At 45.8% G+C, this 24,607-nt stretch overlaps 1 protein-coding gene across 4 annotated transcripts in view; it reads left to right on the top strand.

Annotated features, from left to right (window-relative positions):
* Positions 1-24,607, top strand: part of ADGRL1 (adhesion G protein-coupled receptor L1) — a 691,532-nt gene that overhangs the window by 407,522 nt on the left and 259,403 nt on the right. For all 4 annotated transcript variants that reach the window (XM_078681457.1, XM_078681438.1, XM_078681447.1 and 1 more), the window contains exon 4: positions 23,393-23,502. In XM_078681457.1, coding sequence (XP_078537583.1) covers positions 23,393-23,502 — 110 coding nt within the window. The remainder of the gene's footprint in view (positions 1-23,392; positions 23,503-24,607) is intronic.

The raw sequence follows: 24,607 nt of genomic DNA, 5'->3' as shown, positions 1-24,607 counted from the left end.
AGCACAAATCCTGGGTTAAGATGTCCCCGCCTAACAGGTGTGACCCGGTGTTACACGAGAGGTTCCAACGCCATCATGTTCAGTGCCCTCCACAGACACTGTGTCCCTGGAAGGGAAGGGGCGTGCGTTCACCGTATCGGCTACCCCAGGCCCAGTCGCCGCTGCCTCCTCCCGGGCGCCTGTCTCTTTAAGGACAGCGAGGCCGAGGCGGCCCTGCTGCGTGTGCTCCTGGGCTGCTCTCTTTCCCGGCGCCCCCTGGGGCCCAGGTGAGCTGTGCAGGTATGCCTCTCGTTAAGGGCACGCCACCTGCTCACGGTGCGGCGGCTGATGCAAGAGGCCCGGGAGCCCTGCACTGCCTGCCGAAGGTGACTGCTGATGTCCTTACGTTTCACGAGGGCACCTCAGGGTGGGAGGGAGGAAGTCAAAACATGTTTACAGGCGGTGGCACGGAGGACCCTTCAAACCAGATGGACCGAAGGGGCGCGCGCTCCGCCAGCATTAGACCTCCGCTGACGTCGCTGCACTGTAAGGGAACTACCATACTGTGCGCCTCAATGCTAGGACTAAACTGTTGGTGTAAAATTCTCACCTCAACGATGTAGCCACGGGATTTACACTTCTTTTAAAATGAAGGATTTGGGGCCTGAGAAGGTTGTAAGACCGGCACGCGCTCCTCTCTACATAATACTTTGTTGCTATTGTTGAAAGGAGACCCGTGGTCACCCACATTCAATATCTTGTGACCAGGACCTTACCAACCATCGAGAGTTGACCCCAGGGGGTCCTCATACCGATTCCTCTGCCAACCCTTTACAAAAAGTGTGGGGGGGACAAGAGTGCTTGCCACCAAAGATCATCAGAAGAAGAATCCATTGTGGTCATCGCTGGGGAAAAACATGGCAGCCATCAGCGCTGACCCTTCTGATGAACTGACAATTTATCTGACCTTCCATGGAGGCGGTCTTCAGGTGACATCTGGGAACAGTCTCCAAGTGTAGCAGCACACTCCCTGTAGCAGCTCTAAGAACACTTAACGACCTTTCAAGCTCTACTGGGCGGCCATACTTCTCTTTTTTCATCATGATTCATGGCCCAGTGTTCACACCTGCACATGGGAACCCAATTGTCCCTTAGTGCTCGCTTTCAGAGTGCCCTACCACCCCCAACCTGCCAAGGCACCTAGAATAACTCAAGCTTTCCCTCGATTTTCCATTTGTTTTAGTGGCCACCTTCAAGCCTTTGTCCTTTTAAAGGTAAGGCACATTTAAGAAACGGAGGGGTATATTATCAAGAAATGGCGTTACAATTATCGCCGCTTTAGTGGACGGAAACTGCAGGTAAAGCGACGATAATGGGCTTGATAATATGCCCTTGTGAATTCTCATAGAAGTCCATGTTCTGGTGTGAACATGGGCTTCTATTGGAATTCTCTACGGCATATAATCAAGCCCATTATCGCCGCTTTAGCGGCAGTTTCCTGCCGCTAAAGCAGCGATAATCTTAACTCTGTTCTTGATAATATGCCCATGAGGTTTTTTTTACTAAGAGCCTTGGATATTGGTAAAAGGACTTGGGTATCCCGCTGTCCGTGCACCAAGGTTTAAAACAATTCAAGTCCCTGGTGAAACTTCCACACCCAAATGCCCCTGTACTAGAATTATTGGTTGCACGCGCTCTGGCCGACAGATAGATATCCGCAGGTTTCCTCGAGGCCCCCAAGAGAATTTCTAGTTTGAGTTGTTTCTTTCACCCTAAGGCACACCATGACTTTTTACGTCTTCACTACCGTAACCCTATGTTTGCTTACTTTTGCATTTTCAAATTTTGCAGCCTTCATGACAATGTACACCTTTGCAAGTGTAGGTGTAGTGGAGAGAGTTGTATGCATTTTAATAAGATTGTTTCTTTTTCATAATTGAATCTTCTTAATTTTGTCTCCGCGAGATATTCCCAGACTGGGCTACAAATGCTGAAGCCGGCATTGCAGTTCATACAGTTGATTTCAAACATTAATACATTTACCAAATGATTTCCAAGGATGTCGTTGCTGTAAAATATTAACATTGGCCAAACTGTTTTTAAAACAGGTTATCGGCCACACATTCTCGGATTGGTTATTAAAACTGGATATGTTTTCGGATGTGAAAACCTGATCCCGTACCTTGATGTGATGATATATTTTTTTAATATAATTTTTTAAAGAACATTGTTTGTTATGCTCTATTTTGAATTAATTGAAGTTTTTCACCGAATTCCGATTAAAGGGTGCACATGGGTAGTTACAAAATACTTCTACACTTCTTTGCAGCGAGAGCAATCATTTCAAAGTTCGAAGCCAATAATGAACATTTCTTTTCTGCTAATATTCTCATAAATGCAAAATATATTCCTCGTTAACTGGGTGTTGCATAGGGGTGTGTGTAAGATGCAGTAACTTGGGGGAAACAGCTTTTACAACGCTGTCATCACATCGCAGTGCTATTACAACGCAGTCGTTACAACGAACGCGCTGTTAGTACGCAATACCTTTACATCGCAAGTCATTAGAACGACTTGCTGTAGGGGGCCCTAAGGTATTGAAAATTAATTCCATCACCTTCCCTGCTGTTGCACAAACTGGAGTAGTAATAGTAAATAATACCTTTCCTAACTCCAGCGCGCCCCCTACAGCTAATCGTTCTTATGACTTGTGATGTAAAGTTATTGCGTACTAACAAAGCGGTCGTTGTAACAACCACATTGTAAAAGCACGCGATGTAATAGCATGCGTTGTGACATGCTATATTCGTAACTTAGTTATTTATTTTTTTAAATGTCACTAGCTTTGTTAAGTTGCAACCTCAACAAATGTTATAAAAAAGTATTCTAACTTGAGACCGGTCGCTCCTCTGTCTACTTACTTTGCATTCGCTTACGATGTACTGCTATCTACTACTGCTTGTCTTCACCTTTCTACAACTGTGTCAGACTACGATCATATCGGTCACCGGATATAAGATCATACTGTAATGCGTGTCTTGGAAATGCTATCGGTTCTTGACTTCTTAAAAACATTCCTACACCTCTTGCTTTTATTGTTTGCTCTCTATTACAAAACAAATTAAAAACATGTAGACAAAAAAATAAGTATTTTAACTTTAGCAGCGGTTGTAACTGTTCCACTGCAGTGAGAAACTGCAGGCGGCCTGGTGTCTATGCCATGCGTCCAACCCTGGCAAAGGCCACAAGTTCCCTGTGACCCCCTGCTCCTAGACACAGAAGCCTGGCAAGGGCCAGAATGGTGGTAGACTCCGTGGCAGTGCCATTCCCTGCTGGAGATTCTTATGCCTCACTAAGCTGCAAACTTTGCAAACCCCTGGTTTTGCTGGAGTGTGGCTATAACACAACATGGTCTCCTGTGTTGGCATCAACTGGCTCTTCATCGATGTACCCAACATACCATGACGTGTTTGGGCTCAGTGTAAATTATTAGTTGCACATCATATCCACCCTAAGGCAGGAAGTGTAGGGCGCCGGGAGAAAGAGACATGAGGTGGGATCAGAACTAACCAGCCTTGGTATTCGGCAACCCTAGCATTCAGCAGTGCCGGGGATGCGCTCCTAAGGAACACTTTGGGCCCCTGCACTTATTTCCTTTTCAGACCTTACTCACAGAGGAAAGACCCTTTGTGGGCCATATAACAAACTTACAGTCAACGCAGAGACGCCCTTTGCTTGCTGTTGGTTGGCTTGCTGTCACTCTAATTTGCTGCTTTTTCATCAATATCGGGTCAGACTGGGACAGAAAATTGGCCAGGGCACCAAAGAAAAGTGGCCTCAATGAGCAAATCAGATAGCTAGAAAAGAGGCTCAAATATGTGAATATGGGCAATTTTGAATTTGTAAAGAAAAACTATAGGTTTTTTGATAGTTATAGTACACTGCATACAATTGACCATACTGCGGGATATGTTTGTGGCAATACCAGGAAAATCAACAGTAAACACCAGCCCACAAGACCATAATACAGCCCCAAAGCCGGCATAAATCCAGCCCACAAAAGACCTTTCAGACCAGCCCTTCTGGCACGGCCACATTGCCGTATACGACATTCCAACAATGTTAATGGCTTTCCTTCCATTTCTTGAGTTTCCCTTGCATGGATCTTAGCTTTTTTACCATTCTTGAGAGTGGATGACCTGTACCCTTCCACCTCTCACATTCAGGGTACCACTTTTTCCCTCCTCTATTACACATTTTCCCGGTCTCTACCTCCCCTCTGTTAAGCTTCCCATCAAATACCCTCTCCCACCCCACACACTCGATGGTGCTCCCTCCTCTCCTTCACCCTCCATCTTATCCCTTGCTTCAACAACCCCGACTTTATTATTGTTTTTTTAATTCTACCTCTTCCTTCTATCCTCAAGCTCGTCTGTTGCTCTCCCAGCACGCACTATTGCTTCCCCGAGCTGCATTAATTGCTCCCGAACGCCTCCTCTATTGCTCCCCTCCACTAGTATATATATTTTTTAGGTTCCGAAATCTGCCGTTTTTTCCGGGCCCCTCCATTTTCACAGCGTTTCACACACCCTTGAATGCCTTTTTTTATTTACCACTCCAAGTGGCCTCCGCCATCTTGAAACGATGAATAAGATAAATCAACAAAATGGCAGTTATGTCATGTCGTTTGCATGTGGACATGGTGACACATCTGTGCACATACGTCATTATGTAGGGCATCGCAACACGTATGCACGCACGCACGTCATTGTGCTGTTTGTATGTTCTTTTTTTTCGCACAATGCTGTACAGCATTGCCAAAAACATTTCATTTTGCCGATGCTCCACACCGCAGACTAGCTAATGCTTGTTTATAAATGAAACCCTCTGTTTTACTCCTGCCTCCGCATTTATTTTCTGTTATGCAAATAAAGCATTGTGGTTTTGTAATAGAAAGGTAGGTCTCTGGTCCTCTTTTACAAGATGCCGACGGCGTCGCACTCCGGAAGTGCAGCCATGTTTGCTGGATCGTGGGTGTGTGGAAAGTACTGGGGGAACAGGTGGCTCTCGACGCCCATTCTTCATGCAGATCCTCTCGGAGTGCTGCGGCCTGGCTGAGGCCGCTCTTAAACCCATAAATCATTCAGTGGAGTGAAGATTTGTGCAGATGAAATCAGTTTTGGGCGGGGGCTGAGTTGAAAGCTTCTCACCACTCAAACGGATGCGGGAGTGGAAATCTTTTGACACGCGTGGGCCTCTGGGATGGGCTTTGAGGCAGGAGGGGTTGGGACTAGAGGCTGCTCAGACCTTTAGGGTATGAGGACCTTGAAGGGGGGCCTGAGCGGGTGACGGTGTTATGGCAGAGGGGGCCAACATTTGAAAGTAGACGAGACCAATGAATGCCGTGGAAGGGGGGGGGGGCAGGAAGGGTCTGGGCAGACGGTGCCAGCAGAGCTGGAGCACGGCCTCTCAAAAAGAAGAGATGGAGAAATCAGCACCGTGGACAGCGGCAGAGTCTGTTATGTGACTGCACTGAGTACCGTCAACGCCGACGGTAATGTTACTGCAAAGCGGCACCGTGGACAGCAGCACGGACTGTAATTTTTTTTACTGCAGTCAGCACCGTGGACAGCAGCACGGACTGTGATATGATTGTTCAAGCACCGTGGACAGCAGTTTATACGACAATATTACTCACTAATAGCACTCCGCACCGCGGACAGCAACACCGATAACATTACGGCACTGAGAGCTCTTAGCACTATGTAGACACAGCACAGGCTGCAATGGCACTGCACAGGCAACACACTGGACAGCTACACAAAATGTAATTTTACTGTTTAGGCAATGACTGCACAGGCAGCACCCTGGACAGCTACACAAAATGTAATTGTAATGCTCAGGCAGCATTGGGGACAGCAACACACGCTGTAATTTTACTGTACAGGCTGCACTGTGGACCGTAATATTACTGTACTGAGGTTTCACGAACCACGTACTGCAGCACGACTGAAACATTACTTACCAGCACAGTCAGCACAAGGGACAGCAGGAAAGTCGGTGAAATTACTGTAATAATGACTGCCAGCACCATGGACAGCACCGGAGACGCTTCTATTACATCACCGAGTAGGGTCAGCACCGCGGACAGCAGCAGAGACGGTAATATGTCTAGTCTGAGTGCAGACACCCTCGAGAGACAACTGTAAATGGACTCGGATTTCATCCCGAGCACAACAACACTTTTTGAAGATTCAGACCGTGTTACTTTCCAATTCTGTAATAGTTTATGGTAATGCGGTAGTACGCTGGCGGTAAGATAATGAATTGGAAGGAACATCAGAGAGCACAATATGTTTACGCCGCCCACAGTGTTTTTACAGGGATAAATATTTATGGGAGATGTTTACTTATGCTGGAACAAGAACAAAAAAATTGGAAACTTTATTTTGTTTTCACGGTACTATGAATGACAATATGTGGCGTACTAATAAAATGTAATACTATTAAACAATAATTTATTAAACTATCAATGACCAATACTTCGTGCTTTCACAAACAAATATGATAGACTTGTAGTACATCTGATATTTGCCGTTGTATTAACTTTAAGTGCTGTTCCTCAGAAAAATAACTATTCTTGTGCAATGCCATGTCTAACCATGCTGTAGGTCTCACCTCAAGTCAGCTGCAGCTGTTTGTTGTCGAAAGACCTATTGTAGACCATACCAATATTCACATATTCACAGTCGACTTGGGCCAGTCCATTGCTTGTCATTGGTTGGATATCTTGTCAATCTCATTTGCCTGATTCTTATTATGCCTTTCCTTCCTCTTCTTGTGGCTGTCCCTCCCTTGAAGCATTGCTTGGTTACCATCCCTTTCATTGGATGACTTGAATCCTTCTAACGCTTCCATTCAGGGTCCATTTTTTTTCTTTTAGCACTCCATGGGAGTCTGTGTGTTTTCTTACTCTATCCCTTTCTCCTCGGTGTGCTTCCCCACCCTTCACGCCCCAGCCCCCCTTGCACTTTCGGTGTTGTTCTTCCACCCTTCAGCTCATCTTTAACTTGCCTTGCCCCCGTCCTGCTTGGATTATTTTTATAGTATCCCCCTCCTTTCACATTGCTCTCCCACTCATCTCTGCAACTATCTCTACTTGTTTGCTGTGTTTACTTGCTCACTTCGGCCTCTCATTGCACCTTTGTAGACTAATGCTCAAATATACGCCATCAAACTTTTTTTCTGGCATAGAATCCATGTGTATACATGTTACACGTGCATGCTTGATGGTGCACATGCACATATCACTATGCAGAGGCTATTTTGTTCCAGATGCTAACCAGCATTAGCAAAGCCAAAAGGAGAAACCTATTGGATTTGCCAATGCTTATTCTAGTTTATTTATCAATACGGAAATCTTGTTTCATCTGCCCTTTTTCTCCCACTTGTCCTTTTTCTCTTTTAGTTCAGTACTTTGCTGATGCAGTTGCTTTAGTATTACTAGTACAGTGATGCATAGGTCTCGTCCCTACCATTCATTGAAGGGTAGGGTTCGTTAAATGCTGTACCTCCCCCTCAGAAATAGATTGGCCATGTCCCTTTCCCCTTCTTAGTGATGGACATTTGCTGTCCCTTCAATGATTGACAAGGTATGACCCTTCTTCCCTCGGTGAAGAACAGAATTTGCCCCTTTCCTCTTGAATGATGAACAGATCTTTCCCACTCTTTTGCACCATCATTGATTGACCCGGTATTTTACACCCATCACTGGCTGGTGAGTCATGCCCATCCACATCAGTGATGGACAGCCCATGCTCCTCACCGTCTGTCCTGGACAGTCTTTTATATCCCTACTGCCAAAGTAGTAGACAGTCTATGCCCCTCCCCTTAGCGGAGGACAGGTCTAGGTTTGCAGCCCCCCTCAGTAATGGACAGCTCATGCTCCTCCCCCACAGTGGTCAACGGGTCTTCTCTCTCACCCTCCCTTAAGTGACCGGGTTTCCTTCATCCCATGGGCACCAGTTCCTGGTCTGCCGGGAGATCCCCCGCCTTCCACCTGTGTGGACTTTGGAGTAAGTTCTGCTCTGCTGGCCTGCACCCCCCCCCCCCCTCCATGCCCCCCACGTTTCTGGATCTGCTCCTGCTTTGTTACCTTGCGCCCTCATGCCTCCCACCTTCCGAAATCATCAACTGCTCTTCTGGCCTGCACTGCCACATGTACTCCCCACTGGGGATTAGCTCTTACTCTGCCAGCTTGCACCACCCCATGCCACCACCACTGGGGATCAGCTCTTACTCTGCTGGCTTGCACCCCAATGCCTCCCACCTGTGGCTGATTAGCCCCTGCTCTTCTGGCCTACACCGCTCCATGCCACCCACCACTGGGGATCAGCCCCTGGTCTGCTGGCTTGAACCTTCATGCCTCCTATCTTTAGGGTTCGGTTCCTGCTCGGTGTCCCAGCCCACCCCACCCTGTGACCTCTTGCTCACCTGTCCTGCTGGGTTTTACGCTGCAGGCGGCAGGGGCGGAGGAGTTCCGTGTGTATCTGCAGTCTGGAGATTTGGCATAGACAAAGTGAAAGGGGAAGAGGTGGGGGTGTCTGCGAGGGATGGAGCAGTAACCATGGCAACTCTCTCGCCCTCCGCAGGGAAGGATGCAGAGGGAGGGAAACCGCTCTGCTCGCACGGATATTATTTCTGCTCCTAGTTCTCTGATTATCATTATCCCTTCCCTGATTGTCTTGTAAGAGTCTCCCGGCCTCACGTTTCACCTGCCGGATTGTCTCTCCTCCTCTGTCTCCGTCACCTCTCTTCTCTCTTTCTATCTCTCTTTCTCTCTCCGTTTTCATGTGTGTCTTGGATCTTGCTCCCCCCTCTCTCCTTCTATCTTACCACACAATCTCTTGCCTCTTTTCAACACCAGTCTTTCCTTTTTTCTCATCTTCGCCTCTTTTGATTCTTCGTCTCTCTCTCTCTCTTTCTCTTTCTCCCTCTATCTCTTTCTACAAATATATATTTCCACCAAATGCGCTCTCTCCCCCTGATGATTTTCTCCTCATCGTACTTTTCTCTTCCCCCCCTCTCTCTGTTTTTTCCATGTTCCCTTTCTTCCTCTGTGCTCTTTTCTCCCAGTGCTACCTTCCGCTCACCGCCCATCTCGCTTGGTTATCCCATCTCTCTCTTGTCTTCAAACAGTTTGTTTTTCGAATGAATCATTTCCTTGAAAAGACGCAGGTAGTCAAGTTTGCAATGTACCAATGTACTTTTTGCAAATGTCTTTGGCCAAACTTAAATGTGGAACTGGTACGAAGAGAAGCAGTTCCTGGATTAACAGATTTGCATTGCTTATGTATACCCTGCCAAGGTCAGATTGGGACAAAAAATAGACCCGGACGCAAACTTAAAAGCGGCCCCATTAGCGAAGCATGTAGCTAAAAAGTGGTAATACCAGGGAAATCTACGTAGAAATCAGCCCACCTATCCACAAAAACCGTCCCACAGCGCTAAAACACAGACCCACACACTGATCTGTCAGAGCAGCCCATCGGGCGCTGCCTGATTGGGATGTATGACGGTACAACGCGGTATAAAACACCGCAGACCATCACAACGCATGTTTTACAACACAAGTCGTTACCACGACTTGCGCTGTAGGGTGCTGAACTCAGGAATAGTAAGATTTACTATTCCAACACCAGCCTACGTACAGTAGGGAAGATGCTGGAATAGTAAATCTACTATTCCTTAGCCTAGAACGCCCTCCAGCGCAAGTCGTGGTAATGACTTGCGTTGTTTAACCCGCATTGTAAAGGCACTGCGGTGTAAACACCGCATCGTAATGGCACTGCGGTGTCATTACCGCATTGTAAAGGATGTTCCCCGCCTGATTGTACTATAGGCCAGTCCACCCCTGTCACCTGCTTTAGGACCTTTTCTCAAAGCCGTACCGATGCTTTGGTTCTCCAGACCTGCATTACTCCGTCTGACCCCAGACATAACTAGGCCCCTGGCCCTTTCACCAGCAGGGTTACCCAGCATAGGCTTTGCTTGCCCCAACCACATGCACTGTACCTCTCCACATTCTGCCGCCCCCCCCCCACCCCACACACACACACACGCTGGTGGCTGCTTCCGAGTCTACATATACATGTGTCTTGACTCCACCTTAAGATACAGAAATAGTACAAATCATTCCGCTGGCCCTTGGATACCAAAGGAAGGTGTGTGGTTGGTCAATATATGCTTTTGATGAGTGAAGGTGTGAAATATCTAAGTGCCCACTGAAAGTATTGAGATGGTCACCTACCCGAGAGGTCTCCCATCCAAAATCCTTATAGAAGCACCGGAGCTGAACGGATGCATTTCCAACTCTTTTCCCAGCTTCTGTGCACCCCTTCTAGAAACAAAATCCAAGGTTTCCAGTCCCTTTTGGCATAAGGTTAAATTAATCCAGTATTCCGTTCTCACCAGCCAAATTACTTTAGTATTGACGACATCACTGAGCAAGTCAAGATCTAATCGGGGATACTCCAGAATTATCTTCATCAATCACCATTGGCCAATGGAGACCATCACCTTTCTTGGCCTTGCCGTCTTTCCCTTAAAATTTGGGAAGTTTGTTCTGGTTAAATTAGGCTCAAAGACTCCAAGTATTATTTCATGACCAGTCTGACAGCGACAACCCCCCACTCCATCATTGGCTAAAGAAGGAGTCCTGGCCATGGGTAATTATTAACCGTATTAAACTGGCAGCAGGGTCTTCAACGTACAGCTAGACGGCCTAAGTCACATTCTCAGTACTCACAATGAGTGCCAGTTTCACCACTTGGTGAGTCTACGGATCTTCTTGTCCAGCGTTTCCAAAGCTGTGAGTCGTGACCCACTGGTGGGTCGCAAGCCGATTTTTGGTGGGTCGATTCTGTATTCATCTTGTTACGTTTGCAAGATGGCTTTTAATAGCTGTTTTAGGTTGTCCAGCATGTCTTCCTCGGTCCTGGGGAGCAAACCTTGTTCATCATCGTTCCTTGTACTTTTTGATGAGTTCGGGCTTTCTGTAAACAGGCCTTTAAATCTCGTTCTTATCTTGTCAGATTTGCTGTGGTTGAAAGACAGAGGTCAAATGTTAGGCTCTGTCTTCCAAGGGAGCTTGGTGTTGACTTTTTTTCTCTGACTTCAAAAATGAGAGGATTTACTTGACAATCCTGTGGAATACTGGCAAAGAAAAGTTTTTTTGTAGCACACAACAACATTTAAATGTCTATAAATGAACTGTGCAAATATTTCAAACTATATCAAAATAACGAAAGCACAAATGAAGCACATTTTTTGTAATTCGGAAGTAGGGTGAAAACAAATATTTTAATATCATCAAAACAAATCAGTACACTAGGTGATGCCATTTGCACACATTATCACTTGTGCACTGCATAGTTTTATCAGTAAAACTGAATGTGCAAATGTAATTGTCATTTCAATTGAAAATGTCTTGTCTGTAATGGCAGTGGGCTATCATACCAGACATACTCTACACTATGCCACTCCACTTTACACCACTCCACCCTACTCCATTCCCTCTACTCTATGACAGTCTACTCTGCAACACTCTATAACACTCTATGATACTCTATATTCCACAACACTTTATGACACTCTACTCCATGACAAGACACTATTCGACACTCTGCTCCATGACATGACACTCAGTTATCTTATGTTACTGCAACTTGTATAGCACACATTCACCAGATGGTCTCTTGGCGCTAGGTAGCTGTCTCAGCACGTCTCAGGAAACGTATTGAGAGGCTTGCTTAAAGATCCAAGTCTTCAGCATCTGTCTGAACTTCCTATGATTAAAGGTGGTCCTGAGTTCCAGGGACAGGGAGTTCCAGACACGAGGAGCAATGACTGAAAACCAGACTCCACCTATGCTAAACCTCTTAGATTGGGGGATTACTAATAGGTGCAAATGGGTGGATCTGAGATCAGTGTTGGGTGAGTACTTGTGGATCTGAGATGTAATAAATGCCAGGCTTTGAAAATAGTGCAACATGTTTTGAATGTAGATCTCTGTCTAACTGGGAGCTAGTTAAGATATTTTGTAACTTTAGAAATATGGCAATGTTTGGGCAGCTGATAGATCAGCCGAGCTGCCTGGTCTTGGAACAACAGAAACCTCAGCATAAGATGTTGAGGGAGAACCAAGTAAAGAGAGTTGGCATAGTCTATTCTCGACATGACCAGAGCTATTACGATTGGGACCAAGGCGTCAGTAGTGAGGAATTTCTTGATCTTCTTATTTCTGCAGAGATGGAAAAAGCTGGGAGATATCACTGAGCCAAGATGTGGTTTCATAGATCGATCCTCATCAATTGTAAAACCAAGACTTTTTACCAACTTCTTTGGAGAGGGAGGGGGACCCAACTCATTGGGCCAGAAGGAAGGATTCCAAAGGGTGGGCTTATTTTTGGTGACTACTATCACTGTTCTGTCAGAGTTTGGTTTCATGTGGTTGCTATTCATACAATCCCGGATAAACAGCATTGTGTCTTGGAAATGCAGCTTGGATTTTGGAGTTTTGTCAATCGTGAAGAGGAGTCATCAGCATATTTAAAAATGTTAACTTTCATGTTTTTAAGAGAGTGAACCAGGGGGCAGATGTATATGTTAAAAAGATGAGGGGAAAGAGAAGAACCTTGTGGAACCCAGCAGTATAATTGGACATTAGGAGAATTGAAGGGGGACAGTCTATTTGACTGAGATCTGTTCTTTAGAACGGAGATGATCCAGTTGATTGCTGATTTCTGGAGTCCTGCAGCCCTGACTCGGTCAACCAAGAGGTCATGGTCGACCGTGTCAACGACTGCGGACAGATCGAGGAGGACTATAGCTTGAGTGTTGCCTTTGTCTACTTCCACTCTCATTTCATCTACTACTGAGAGGATCACTGCCTCTGTTGAGTGAGCTGGATGAAAGACCACTTGGCAGTGATCAAGGGAATCTGAGGCCAGAGCTACTTAGATACAAAGAATCAGCGATGCAGAGCTACTTGTGCCTCAAGCAAATACAGGAGGAGACACAACATGAAACAATACTGTTCTATACAATACTCTATTACCCAACACTCTATGACACTCTACTACACCACACAACACTCTACTCCACAACACTTTATGACACTCTACTCCAAGACACAACACTCTACACCACTCCACACTAGGCCACTCAACTCTGCTCTACGACACTCCACTTTATGACGCTCCATGCCACTTCACTCTATGACACTCTATTCTACGACACTCTGTGCCATTTTACTCCACTGTACACCATTCCACTCAATGACACTTTACTCCATCCCACTCTACTCAATAGCACTCCGCTCCGACACTTTACTCCACTCTGAACCACTCAACTCTATGCCCTTCCGCTCTGCCACTCTGTTTTACTCCACTCTACTCCACTGTCCTGTACTCTACACTACTCCACTACACACTATGACACTCAACTCCACACCACTGCACTCCACTCTATACCACTCTAATCTATGTCACTTTATGCCACTTCACTGTAGACCACACCAGTCCACTCTATGCCACTCCTCTCCACAACTCTACTCCTTTCTAAGCCGCTCCACGACTCTACTCCACTCTACAACACTCTGCTCTATGCCACTCTACAACACTGTACTCTACGCCCCTCATGCCCCTCCACGCCCCTCTATTTTGTCCCCTTCCCCTCTGCAATCCTGTCCATGTAAATACCTTTTACACGTGCTAAACAGAAGCTACGCAGGTGTACATGGCTAAAACACATTGGCAAAGCCAATAGCTCTTGCATAGGCAAAACCTTTTGGCTTTGCAAATGCTTGTTTTTGTCTGGTAAAGCTTCGCTGAATTCTATATTTTTTCCCTCTTAAAATCTGCAAAGTGTCCTGATTTCACGCTACCTATGCCCATTTGAAGCTATTCTGTATATTGCTGGGTACTTTTCACCACAATTGCAATATGTATTTACTCCAACTGAACCCAGCCACCATGGAAAATATTTGCAGGCCTTTTCTTTGCAATTTTATCTTTTGCGTAGCTTCGCAACGGACAATGGCAAATGTATGTAGAATGTTTCTATGACGGTTTACTTTTCGTACCAGAAACTATTACAAAATGAAGATTTTCGCACAAATGTGGCAAAATGTAAAACTCGGCAAGTACTACAGACTTGCAAAGTTTCAAAAGATCTTTGTGAAGGTTTTAAAAAAAGATCGCTATTTTACACCCATAGCTGGCCAGATTGTGTTTTTGTTTCTCTCACATGTTTTTCCCCTTTTTTCCTCAGTCCGTATCTTTTTCTCCCATTATCCAACATTTTCATTTATTTGTTATGTCATGTCTCTCTCGCTCATTTCTTATTTGTCTCTCAAATTTGAGTCGGTTAATTTCATACTTTAATTTTTAATGGAAGAATGAATTATATTTTTCCTAATCTCAATCTGTTGATCACCCTCTTCACTTGCTCTACTTAAGTCTCTTTGTTTTCTTCTCTCCTAAATCCTAATCTTTCCTTTCCGTCCTTTTAACTTTGTTTCTTTAATTTACTCTCTTGTTTTCTAATCATGTCCCATTGTTGTTATTTTTGCATTTTATTTTACATTATATTCCCTTTTTTCATTGTTTATCACTTATTACGTGTTTAATTGTTACCCTTTTTCTATTCCTTCTCCTTTCAACCAGTTCTTCCACTGTCTTTCTGTCACCTCTCTGTGTCTATTTCCAATTCTCCTACCTGTTCTTTGTCAGTTTGCTACTCTTTATCACTCTATCTTTCTTATTTATTCTATTATTCTCTCTCGCCCTCTCACATGCTCTTTTATTTATCTCTCTTTTTTTCTTTTTCTCTGTATTTCATCTGTTCCGACTGTTTCTTTTCCACTCATGCAATTATATCTTTTTTCCAAGTGCAGGTATTTAGTTAGTGCCCACATATCCAGCCTTCTTAAATGCTGAAGGTTTTTCCATAGGGGTGTGCTAAGAATTACAAAAAATGATGGCAAAATTATGCGTGAGTACGCAAAATGTAAATCTGTCGTTTCACGCTATATTTTAGCACGAAATGCATCCTCACAGCAACAATTTTTGGTGCAAGGACGCATTTAAACAAAAGTCCTGCGAAAAAACAGCCGCTCGCGTTCTCTTGTTCGCATGCAATCATTAATATTTTTTACTGCAAATTGCGCGCTTGCAGTCAATTTTTACAACTAATGCTGAGTTATTACGTAAAGTGACACAAATATGTTATTTCAGGAATTTCAGAAACAAGAGTAATGTAAAATTCTCAAAAGGGCGCCATTTACGCTCGCATAATCTAAATTTTTCCCGGCCTACTCTTCCACTATGTTAGGGAGTGGAACACCATATTCACCATTCCATGAAAGTCCGCCTCCTGTCCAATGGTGATTCTTTCCTGTGCTTACACCAAGTTGAGTGGTAGATCTGCCGCTGAAGATTCTGTGGCAGACCGAGAACCTTCACTGTCTTTGGCCATCTTTTCACATGAGCTTGGTGGACCCCATACCATACGCGGAGGAGTTTCGGACCAATGAATGTCCTCTATTTAAGAACTTCTATATAGGGTGGTTTTAAGTCAGAAAAATACAAAAAATCGATTTTAGGCTGAACCTCTGTTACTATTCAGTCCCCCCAATGTTACCTTGTCTTTCTGCTTTTCTTTTAACGTCTCCCTTTTGCTCTTTATCTATTTTCATTCTCTTAATCCATTCACCTTTCCTGTCACATTTTCCCTCAATTGTAGTTTCCAGTGTATTTCCTTCTTCCCCTCTCCTTTTCTCTTATTGTTGCCTTCATTTTCCATGTTTCTATCTTTCCCTTTTTCATTCGTTTCTTTCTCAGTTTTCCTTTTCTTCTCTTCTCTTGCGGCTTCAACGGCTGCGTCCTTCTGTTCCATGCGTCTACTCCTTCCCTGTCTGTCTGTCCCCTCTTCCGTTGGGCCCCCGTCCCTGAAACCTCCACCCCATTAAAGGTGAGAGACTGCCGGGCACTTTATACTCTGCCTCCCTCTACCTCTCCTGCACACTTGCTGCTTTCATACGGGGTCGGAAGCCGTACCCTGCAAAGCAATAAAGATTTGCCAGACGTCCTCGTTGTCGAGAAAAAAGAAAAACTATTATACAAACCTAATCTGTTTTTTGCAATTATTCTGCTGCTTCCGCTCCTGCCGGGTAATATCCCCCACTTTCCATCACTTCCCGGCCCCCTCGCCCACAAACGAGTAATTCGTTCGCTAAATCCTGACAGTCGCAGTAATTGAAAGTGAGAGAGACGGGGGAAAGGCAGAGGGAAGCTGGTGAGGAGGGAAGAGCGCGAGAGAAGGGGGAGCAAGGGCGGGAAGACGGGGGTGCAGAGGAATAGGGCGGGTAAGCAGTGGCGTAACGAAACTTGAGGCGGACCCCCTGCAAAGTAAAGAACCCCCCCCCATTACTCCCCACCCCCTCAACCAGTCAGGAGCTCTCAGGCCAGGGGTCCACCGCCCATGCACAATTCGGGGCCCCACGCAGGGCCGGACTGGCCATAGCGAGCACCGGGCAATCCCCCGGTGCGCCGCACGGGTGGGGCCGGTTTTGGGCCCCTGGGGGCCGGTCATGGTACAAGGCCGATTTTACTGCAAAATCGGCCCTGTACCAAAATCGGCCGAAAACTGGCCCAGGGAAACTGCTCGGCGGCACCTCTTACCCCCCGAGTGGGAAGGGCGCGGGGGTCGAGCACTTTGCCAGGGCCGGTTGTGGTTCCCAGTCCGGCCCTGGCCCCACGGCACCACATGGGCTGCGGTTGGGGGAGGGTAATGTTACCTCACTGCAATATGGGGTATATGAAAGGCTGGGATGGGCTGAGGGGGCACCACAGAGGAGAAGCCAGGTAAGAGTGTGGCAGCTGAGGAGAGAGGTGAGCAGGGGCGTAGCTTGGTCATTAAGAGTGGGGGGGATGTGATCGTCAGATTTCCCGACAATCACGCGGACATATATTTTTAAAATACATTATATGACAAGCGGGCGCATGCGAGGGGCTTAAGGGGCAGTGGAAAGGGAGAGGAATGTGGATTGGTAGGGGTTCTAAGTGAGAGAAACAATATTTTGTAAAATAAGATTTTTTACGACATTAAAAATAGAGATGATAGAGTATGTGTGTTTTGGCAAAGTGCCTGTGCAAAAATCTGAGGTGAAATCCGACAGCCAGCTCACCATACCTGACTCAGAGCACCTGTACCCAACAATTCATTATAAAATACATGTATGTGGGGGGTGTAACCCCCCAAACAACTGAAGCTACGCCCCTGGAAGTGGGGAGGACACTGTGATAAGGATATGAGAGGAGAGGAGAGGGGGTCTGAGAAGGGGAAATAGAAAGGGTACTGTAGGAGGAAAAAGAGGAGGTGAGGGAATTGGAATAAGAGAGGGGGCTTAGTGAGTGTTGAGAACAGTGATAAATGCAGGGTAAACAAGCACTGGGAAAGCCAATAGGTCTTGCCCATGGACGAACTATTGACTTTGGCAATCAGGTGGGGGTGCCTAATGGGGGGCTGGAAACAGGATGAATTTAAAAAGCGCCATGAAGTGGCCAGCACTGGCCACTTAATAGCACTCTTTAGGTTGAGATTGAAGAGACTGGGTGGGAAGTAGGGGGAGAAGACTGACGAACGGGGTGAAAAAAAAGGAAGGGATTGAGATAAACTAAATAATAAAAAAGAGGTGTCCTGCAGCAAATTATAAGTGGATAGAAACGGTGATGCTTAGAGCAGGACAGATAAAATAGCATCCACACATCCTGCTTAGGCACATGTGGCTGTATACCAACTAATACCTAAAAAATAAGTGCAGCTCCCTAGGTTTCGCTGAAGGGTAAGTTAAAAAAAGAAGATATGATGCTGCCTGCTTTGACCACGTCATAGCCCCGAAAAATAGTACCTGAATTCCAGCACGAGCAGCAGATGGCCAGCGGAGCCTCTCCAATCAAAAAGGGAACTGATCTATACTTGGTCCCTGCATCCGAGTCTGCAACGGACGTAACATATGCAAAGCGCTGCCCAACGAGACGGCATCAAATAAGAGCGACAATGATGCCAAAGAATGGAAAGCTATGGGAGGGTTCTAAGCTCTTTATTGATTACAACAGTCTCACAAGAGAGAGCGCATGCGCTAGTGCATGCTTTCATAGGCTCGACCTAAAAAATGGGCGAGGACCACATTGGGGACCTAAAGCAGCCCTGGCAAGTTCTGTCAGATCAGCCATCATGCTATATGCAGCGAGCAAGCCTGGCCACTGCAACAGAGGTTTGGAGCTTCTTCCCCCAAAAAAAGATTTGAAAAAAACTGCATATTTTGGAGTGAGGAGTGGGTGGATGAATTAATTCAAGAATGGATTACAGTGAATTAAGAGTTTTAGGTACCTGGAGCAAACAGTCTCAAGAATAGGGTTCTCTAGTTTTCATTTTAGCTCCTGCATTAAAACATCATCCTGCCCCAAAACTAGCACCACCAATCCTTGTGAGACATGCATAGCCCCAGGCTGTTTAAGCATTGATCTAAAACAAGAGCGAGAAAGAGATACACATATGGTTGAATTGCACAGTGTGGAACCCGGAAACCATGCCTCAGCCCCAGCTTCCACTTGACCACATTGTGTGATCCTAAGAAATTACTTTTTTCAGAGTGCCGGCCCTGCAAAAAACAAAAGACGGTAATATTACTCCACTTATAGTAACACCATAGGTAACATATAGAGGGATAAAACAACTGACTTTCCTCTTGGTTCACTAATAGCATTGTCATCAGGGCAGTGGTGGTAGGGGCATAATTGTTTCAAAGTTCATGATTAAAATGTATCACTTCTAACAATGTGCACTCAATGCAATGGCATCATTTAATACACTAAACTTAAATGTGTTGCAGCGGTCACATTGTACAGAAATTCACTGTAAAACCGGGCCCCACATTCCCAGTCAACTGGGATAAAGCCTGGTGCCTGGAAGGGCCAGTCCGTGCCTGGTGGGGGCTGTGGAGAGAAAGGGATTGAGAGCATGGTACTTAAAAGAAGTAGCTTTGTGGAAATAGAGGTGGAGTGTAATAACTGAGGACGGAGCTGTATTAGGAGAAAAGAGGTGAGGGCATAGTGACAGAAAGGAGGGGGCCGGGTCAGGGTAGTACAGCTGAGGGCATGGTGAGAGAGAGGAGGGAGCTGTGTCAGGGTAGTAGAGCTCAGGGCATGGTGACAGAGAGGAGCAGTGTCAGGGTATTAGAGCTGAGGGCATGGTGAGAGAGGAGCTGTGTCAGGGTAGTGGAGCTGAGGGCATGGTGAGAGAGATGAGCTGTGTCAGGGTAGTAGAGCTGAAGTCATGGTGAGAGAAAGGAGCTGTGTCAGGGTAGTGGAGCTGAGGGCATGGTGAGAGAGAGGAGATGTGTCAGGGTAGTACAGCTCAAGGCATGGTGCCAGAGGGGAGGGAGCTGTATCAGGGTAGTAGAGCTGAGGGCATGGTGAGAGAGAGGAGCTGTGTCAGGGTAGTGGAGCTGAGGGCATCGTGAGAGAGATGAGCTGTGTCAGGGTAGTAGAGCTGAGGGCATGGTGAGAGAGGAGCTGTGTCAGGGTAGTGGAGCTGAGGGCATGGTGAGAGAGATGAGCTGTGTCAGGGTAGTAGAGCTGAAGTCATGGTGAGAGAAAGGAGCTGTGTCAGGGTAGTGGAGCTGAGGGCATGGTGAGAGAGATGAGCTGTGTCAGGGTAGTAGAACTGAAGTCATGGTGAGAGAGAGGAGCTGTGTCAGGGTAGTGGAGCTGAGGGCATGGTGAGAGAGAGGAGATGTGTCAGGATAGTACAGCTAAGGGCATGGTGCCAGAGGGGAGGGAGCTGTATCAGGGTAGTAGAGCTGAGGGCATGGTGAGAGAGAGGAGCTGTGCCAGGGTAGTAGAGCTGAGGCCAGGGTGACAGAGAGGAGCTGTGTCAGGGTAGTAGAGATGAGGGCATGGTGACAGAGAGGAGCTGTGTCAGGGTAGTAGAGCTCAGGGCATGGTGACAGAGAGGAGCTGCGTCAGGGTAGTACAGCTCAGGGCATGGTGAGAGAGAGGAGCTGTGTCAGGGTAGTAGAGCTGAGGCCAGGGTGGCAGAGAGGAGCTGTGTAAGGAGTATATAGGTGGCACCATGCTAACTGAGAGAGAGAACTGTGTGAGAAGAATAAAGGGGAGGGTTTGGTAACTGAGAAGGTGGGCTATGTGAAGATTACAGAGGCGAGGGAACTGTAACTCTGAGAGGCAGTACTCCAGAGAGGGGACTGAAGTGTGAGAATAAAGTTGGGGCGTGGTAACTGTAAGAGGCTGTTGTTAAAAGAGAAGAGAATAAAGGCGGGGGCATTGTAACAGATGGGGCTTTTCTGTGGAGAACGGCGTCGAGGACATGACATCTGAGAGAAAATGTTCTTTGTATTGTAGTTATGCGGTTTGCCATAGTTATTTCTAGAAAATGTTCTTTGCTTTATTACAAGTGTTTGGACTAGTTGCTTCTAGGATTAGTGTTTTTGGTTTACTGGTACACGAGTCCCTTCAAGTTATTAGGGTGGTTGCTGTTAGCCTTTACAAGGTTTGCTTTGGTTGCATTTTATCATATTTGAGTATTCTTTTTGTAACAAGGTTTGGTCTAGGATGTACAGTACTGCACCAGATTTGTTTTAGGTTGCTTGTACAAAGTTTGTGTTGGTTGTACTGCACCAGATTTGTTTTAGGTTGCTTGTACAAAGTTTGTGTTGGTTGTACTGCACCAGATTTGTTTTAGGTTGCTTGTACAAAGTTTGTGTTGGTTGTACTGCACCAGATTTGTTTTAGGTTGCTTGTACAAAGTTTGCGTTGGTTGTACAGCACAAGATTTGTTTTAGGTTGCTTGTACAAAGTTTGCGTTGGTTGTACTGCACCAGATTTGTTTTAGGTTGCTTGTACAAAGTTTGCGTTGGTTGTACAGCACCAGATTTGTTTTAGGTTGTTTGTACAAAGTTTGCGTTGGTTGTACTGCACCAGATTTGTTTTAGGTTGCTTGGACAAAGTTTGCGTTGGTTGTACAGCACCAGATTTGTTTTAGGTTGCTTGTACAAAGTTTGCGTTGGTTGTACACCACAAGATTTGTTTTAGGTTGCTTGGACAAAGTTTGCGTTGGTTGTACAGCACCAGATTTGTTTTAGGTTGCTTGTACAAAGTTTGCGTTGGTTGTACACCACAAGATTTGTTTTAGGTTGCTTATACAAAGTTTGTGTTGATTGTACTGCACCAGATTTGTTTTAATTGCTTGTACAACGTTTACTTTGGTTATACTGTACAGATTTGCCCTGGGTTATTCTGACACATTTTTCCGTGTGTTTTTATTGCAAGGTTTGCTTTGGGTTGTATCAGTGTTTGCTCTGGGTTGTTAAAAGCTTACCCTTGAATGGTTTTTATGAGGTTTGTAGAAGGTTTGTGCTGTGTTGTAATAAGGTTCATAATTTATGTTGTCCTACCCGATGTGGTCTGGTTTATTATTTTTTTTATACGATGTGCTTTGGGTGGGGAGCCGCAAGGTTTGCTATGGTTGTTTTTCTATTTTTAGGATGTGTACTTTGGTTTGGGTTTAGGAGGTTTGCTTTGGGTTATTACAAGGTGTGCTTTAGCTGCCTTTCGGATGTTGTTTTTGGGTTGCTTTTTAAATGATTTCCTTTGGGCTGCTCTTTAAGGTTTGCCCTGGGATTTGTTTTAGGACGCTTGTTTCTTATTACAAGTACTGCCCTACTGCCCTTGTTGATTTTAGCAGGTTTATATTAGTTGTTACAAAGTCTGATCTAGGTTGTTCTATTGGTGTTCACTTGAATTGTTACACGTTTTGCATTGGGTTCTACTGTATCAGCTTTGCTCAGTCGTTTCTGGTTCTGGCATGTCCTGTACTGTCCCAGATTTGTTTGTTCTTGGTGGTTGTTGCACGGTTCGCTCTGGCTTGTGTTGTACCAAGCTGTGCTCTGGTGTGTGAGCCCGGGGCAGAGCGCTGGAAGAAGTGCCAGCCTGGCAGAGGTCTCATCAGTTTCTGGGCATGTACTGACAAGGCCCACAGAAGCTCTTATCAGGGTGTAAAGTTGTAATTGGTGTTATGCAAAAAATGGTTATTGAAATGATTTCAATGCATACCAAGCAGGGCCGCTCTGACATCCAATCGGAGGGTGAAGAGCATAGAGCACTGCTGGGACAGGGAGGGAGCGCTGTGGCGTTGGGGGAACAGGGGCACGTTTGGAGCACTGACATACATACATATGGGTGGGATCCAGTGGCTGTCAGTGTCATCTTAAGGTTTTTGGGGGGCCACTGGCAAGAAATATGTAATTCAACACCATGAGGCCAAACAACATTGAATAATATGATAAACTTTGAGATAAAGACATATTTCACTTTCCCAGGGGCCTCTGGGATGGTGGGGCACTAGGCAATTGCTCACTTTGCCCAATCCTTAAAACGTCTCTGATGGCAGTAACAGAAAGAGGGGTACGGAGTGGGTTAAAATTCACAGACAGATATGCTGTATGTGCACAAAAGGGTGCAAGATAGGTAAAATAGTACGAGTAGTTCTGGAAAATATGCAAGCAAGGGGGCAGGCTGGGCAAAGTGACAAGACAAGTATGATGGATTCTCACAGAAGGTCGAATGCAGGACAAAATAGCACCGGAAGGTCTGTAGGAGGTGATCAGAAGGGCGTGACTTGATGGCTTGGGACAACACCAGCAAAAACGTGGTTAAAACTATTTTAAATATCAATAGAGCCTTGACACAGACTCGGTTGATACCAGCAGGGTTTGGGCAAGGTGCAGGGCTGTTATTAATAATCGAGACCCCACAGTGCTACCGTGAGGTGAATATCAGCAGAGCCTGACATAGTGTATGTCCCTAACAGCAGAGAAACTAGAGGTGATTTTAAAAAACAGTATCATTGGGCTGTTTAAGATCTCATCCAGGTTGTCTTCTGATGCCCCCTGCAGGTCTTCTTCCTGAGGCGGGTGTAATCTTTTGTGGTCCACTGCCCCATGATTAACCCCACCTTGCCTTGACTTTTGTCTTTTGGTGTCTTTCCAATGACACTTGTAAAGTTCTTCATCGCCCAACTCCACATGACCTCAGTCCCCCCTTTCTCATGTCTTGCACCTTGGTGACATGCAACCACCTCCACCACTATCTCACGCTGACCACTGAGGTTACTGTGTCCTAGATAATTGCTGGTCCTGACAAGGACTAATGCTTGTCCATGATTCCCGATATCAGCACGAAGGTCTTCCTCTGTGAAATGCAATCTGATAATTGTTAGAGCCGGCCTTGTCTGCATGAACCATCCATTGATGCTTTTTTTCTCTCTCTTCCAGGTGTAACAACCGCACCCAGTGTGTGGTGGTGGCTGGTTCGGATGCATTCCCAGACCCCTGCCCCGGAACCTACAAGTACCTGGAAGTCCAATATGACTGTGTCCCCTACAGTAAGTGCTCTTGCCATTCATCTGTCCAAATGCTCTTCTCTCCAGAAAGTGTGTGCACCATGAGAGGGAGATTCAAAAACTAGTCCGGTTCTGCGTTTCAGGAGACATGGTGTCATAACTCCTTGGGGGATGCCTGACATACTGGGTGACCAGACATTCGCAAACAGAAACTTGCAGTAGAGTCCTGATACCACCTTAAGACCATTCATCAAGGGTATGAGTCCACCAGAAAGATGTAATCCACATGGCCAAAAATATCATATTCAGGACACTGGGGTATCCACTTCACCATCACAAAGGACCCAAAGAGCCTTAGCCATGTAGAACATTGCTTCTTAAACCATGGAACTCCCAAGGAATAAAAATAATTTTGGAGAAGGGGAAATCCGAAAAGTAACTAATGTCTCCCAACCTCTTCTAGTCGTGCCCCTTGTGTTTTTCCTTTAACCTCTTATACAAGCATGCTGAGCCTGTACCTGAATGTGTGGGACTTTAGGCTGAGCTTCCGATTCCAAACTGTAGTCCCAGGACACAATTGTATTGAGTCATAAATGTAAATGTAAATGTAGTGTATTTTGTAAAGCGCACAGCTGCCCCAACGGGGCGTCCCGGCGCTGTATAACGCTGTGGAACCCTTCCTGTGAGAACCAATAAGAAACCTGGGGCGTCATTTGCCAACATGCACTGCAGTAACAACATGAGAAAACAGCTTAGGCTCAACTCTCTCCAATGCAGTTGAATAGTCACAGCATAACTCTGTTATATTTTTGTCTTACGATACTGCTCAGGAAAAGCCTGGGAGTTTTTTCTGTCCTCTTGCATGAGGTCAAAGCCAGATCCATTAGCAGTTTCTAAATCTAAGGTCCTCACTTTCCATATATAGAAAGAGAGCATGGAATGTAAAAGTTCCACTCTGCCTGTGGTGGGAACAGCAGAACTGAGTGACCGTCCTGAGACTGTCATTTGAGCTCCCCGATTGGGAGGTGGTTGAGCTAGTAAGTATGCCTGGCCATGCACGTCGGATATGCCCAGATGTAGCTTCAACTGGGCAATTTATGGTGTTTGTGTACACTCTGGAGGGGTCTGTAGTGCACCTCTCGAACAA

The sequence above is a fragment of the Lissotriton helveticus genome, chromosome 1_1 (assembly GCF_964261635.1).
Source record: "Lissotriton helveticus chromosome 1_1, aLisHel1.1, whole genome shotgun sequence".
Classification (NCBI taxonomy): domain Eukaryota; kingdom Metazoa; phylum Chordata; class Amphibia; order Caudata; family Salamandridae; genus Lissotriton; species Lissotriton helveticus.
The sequence above is the reverse complement of the archived record's forward strand: the minus strand, read 5'-3'. Positions and strand labels throughout refer to the sequence as shown.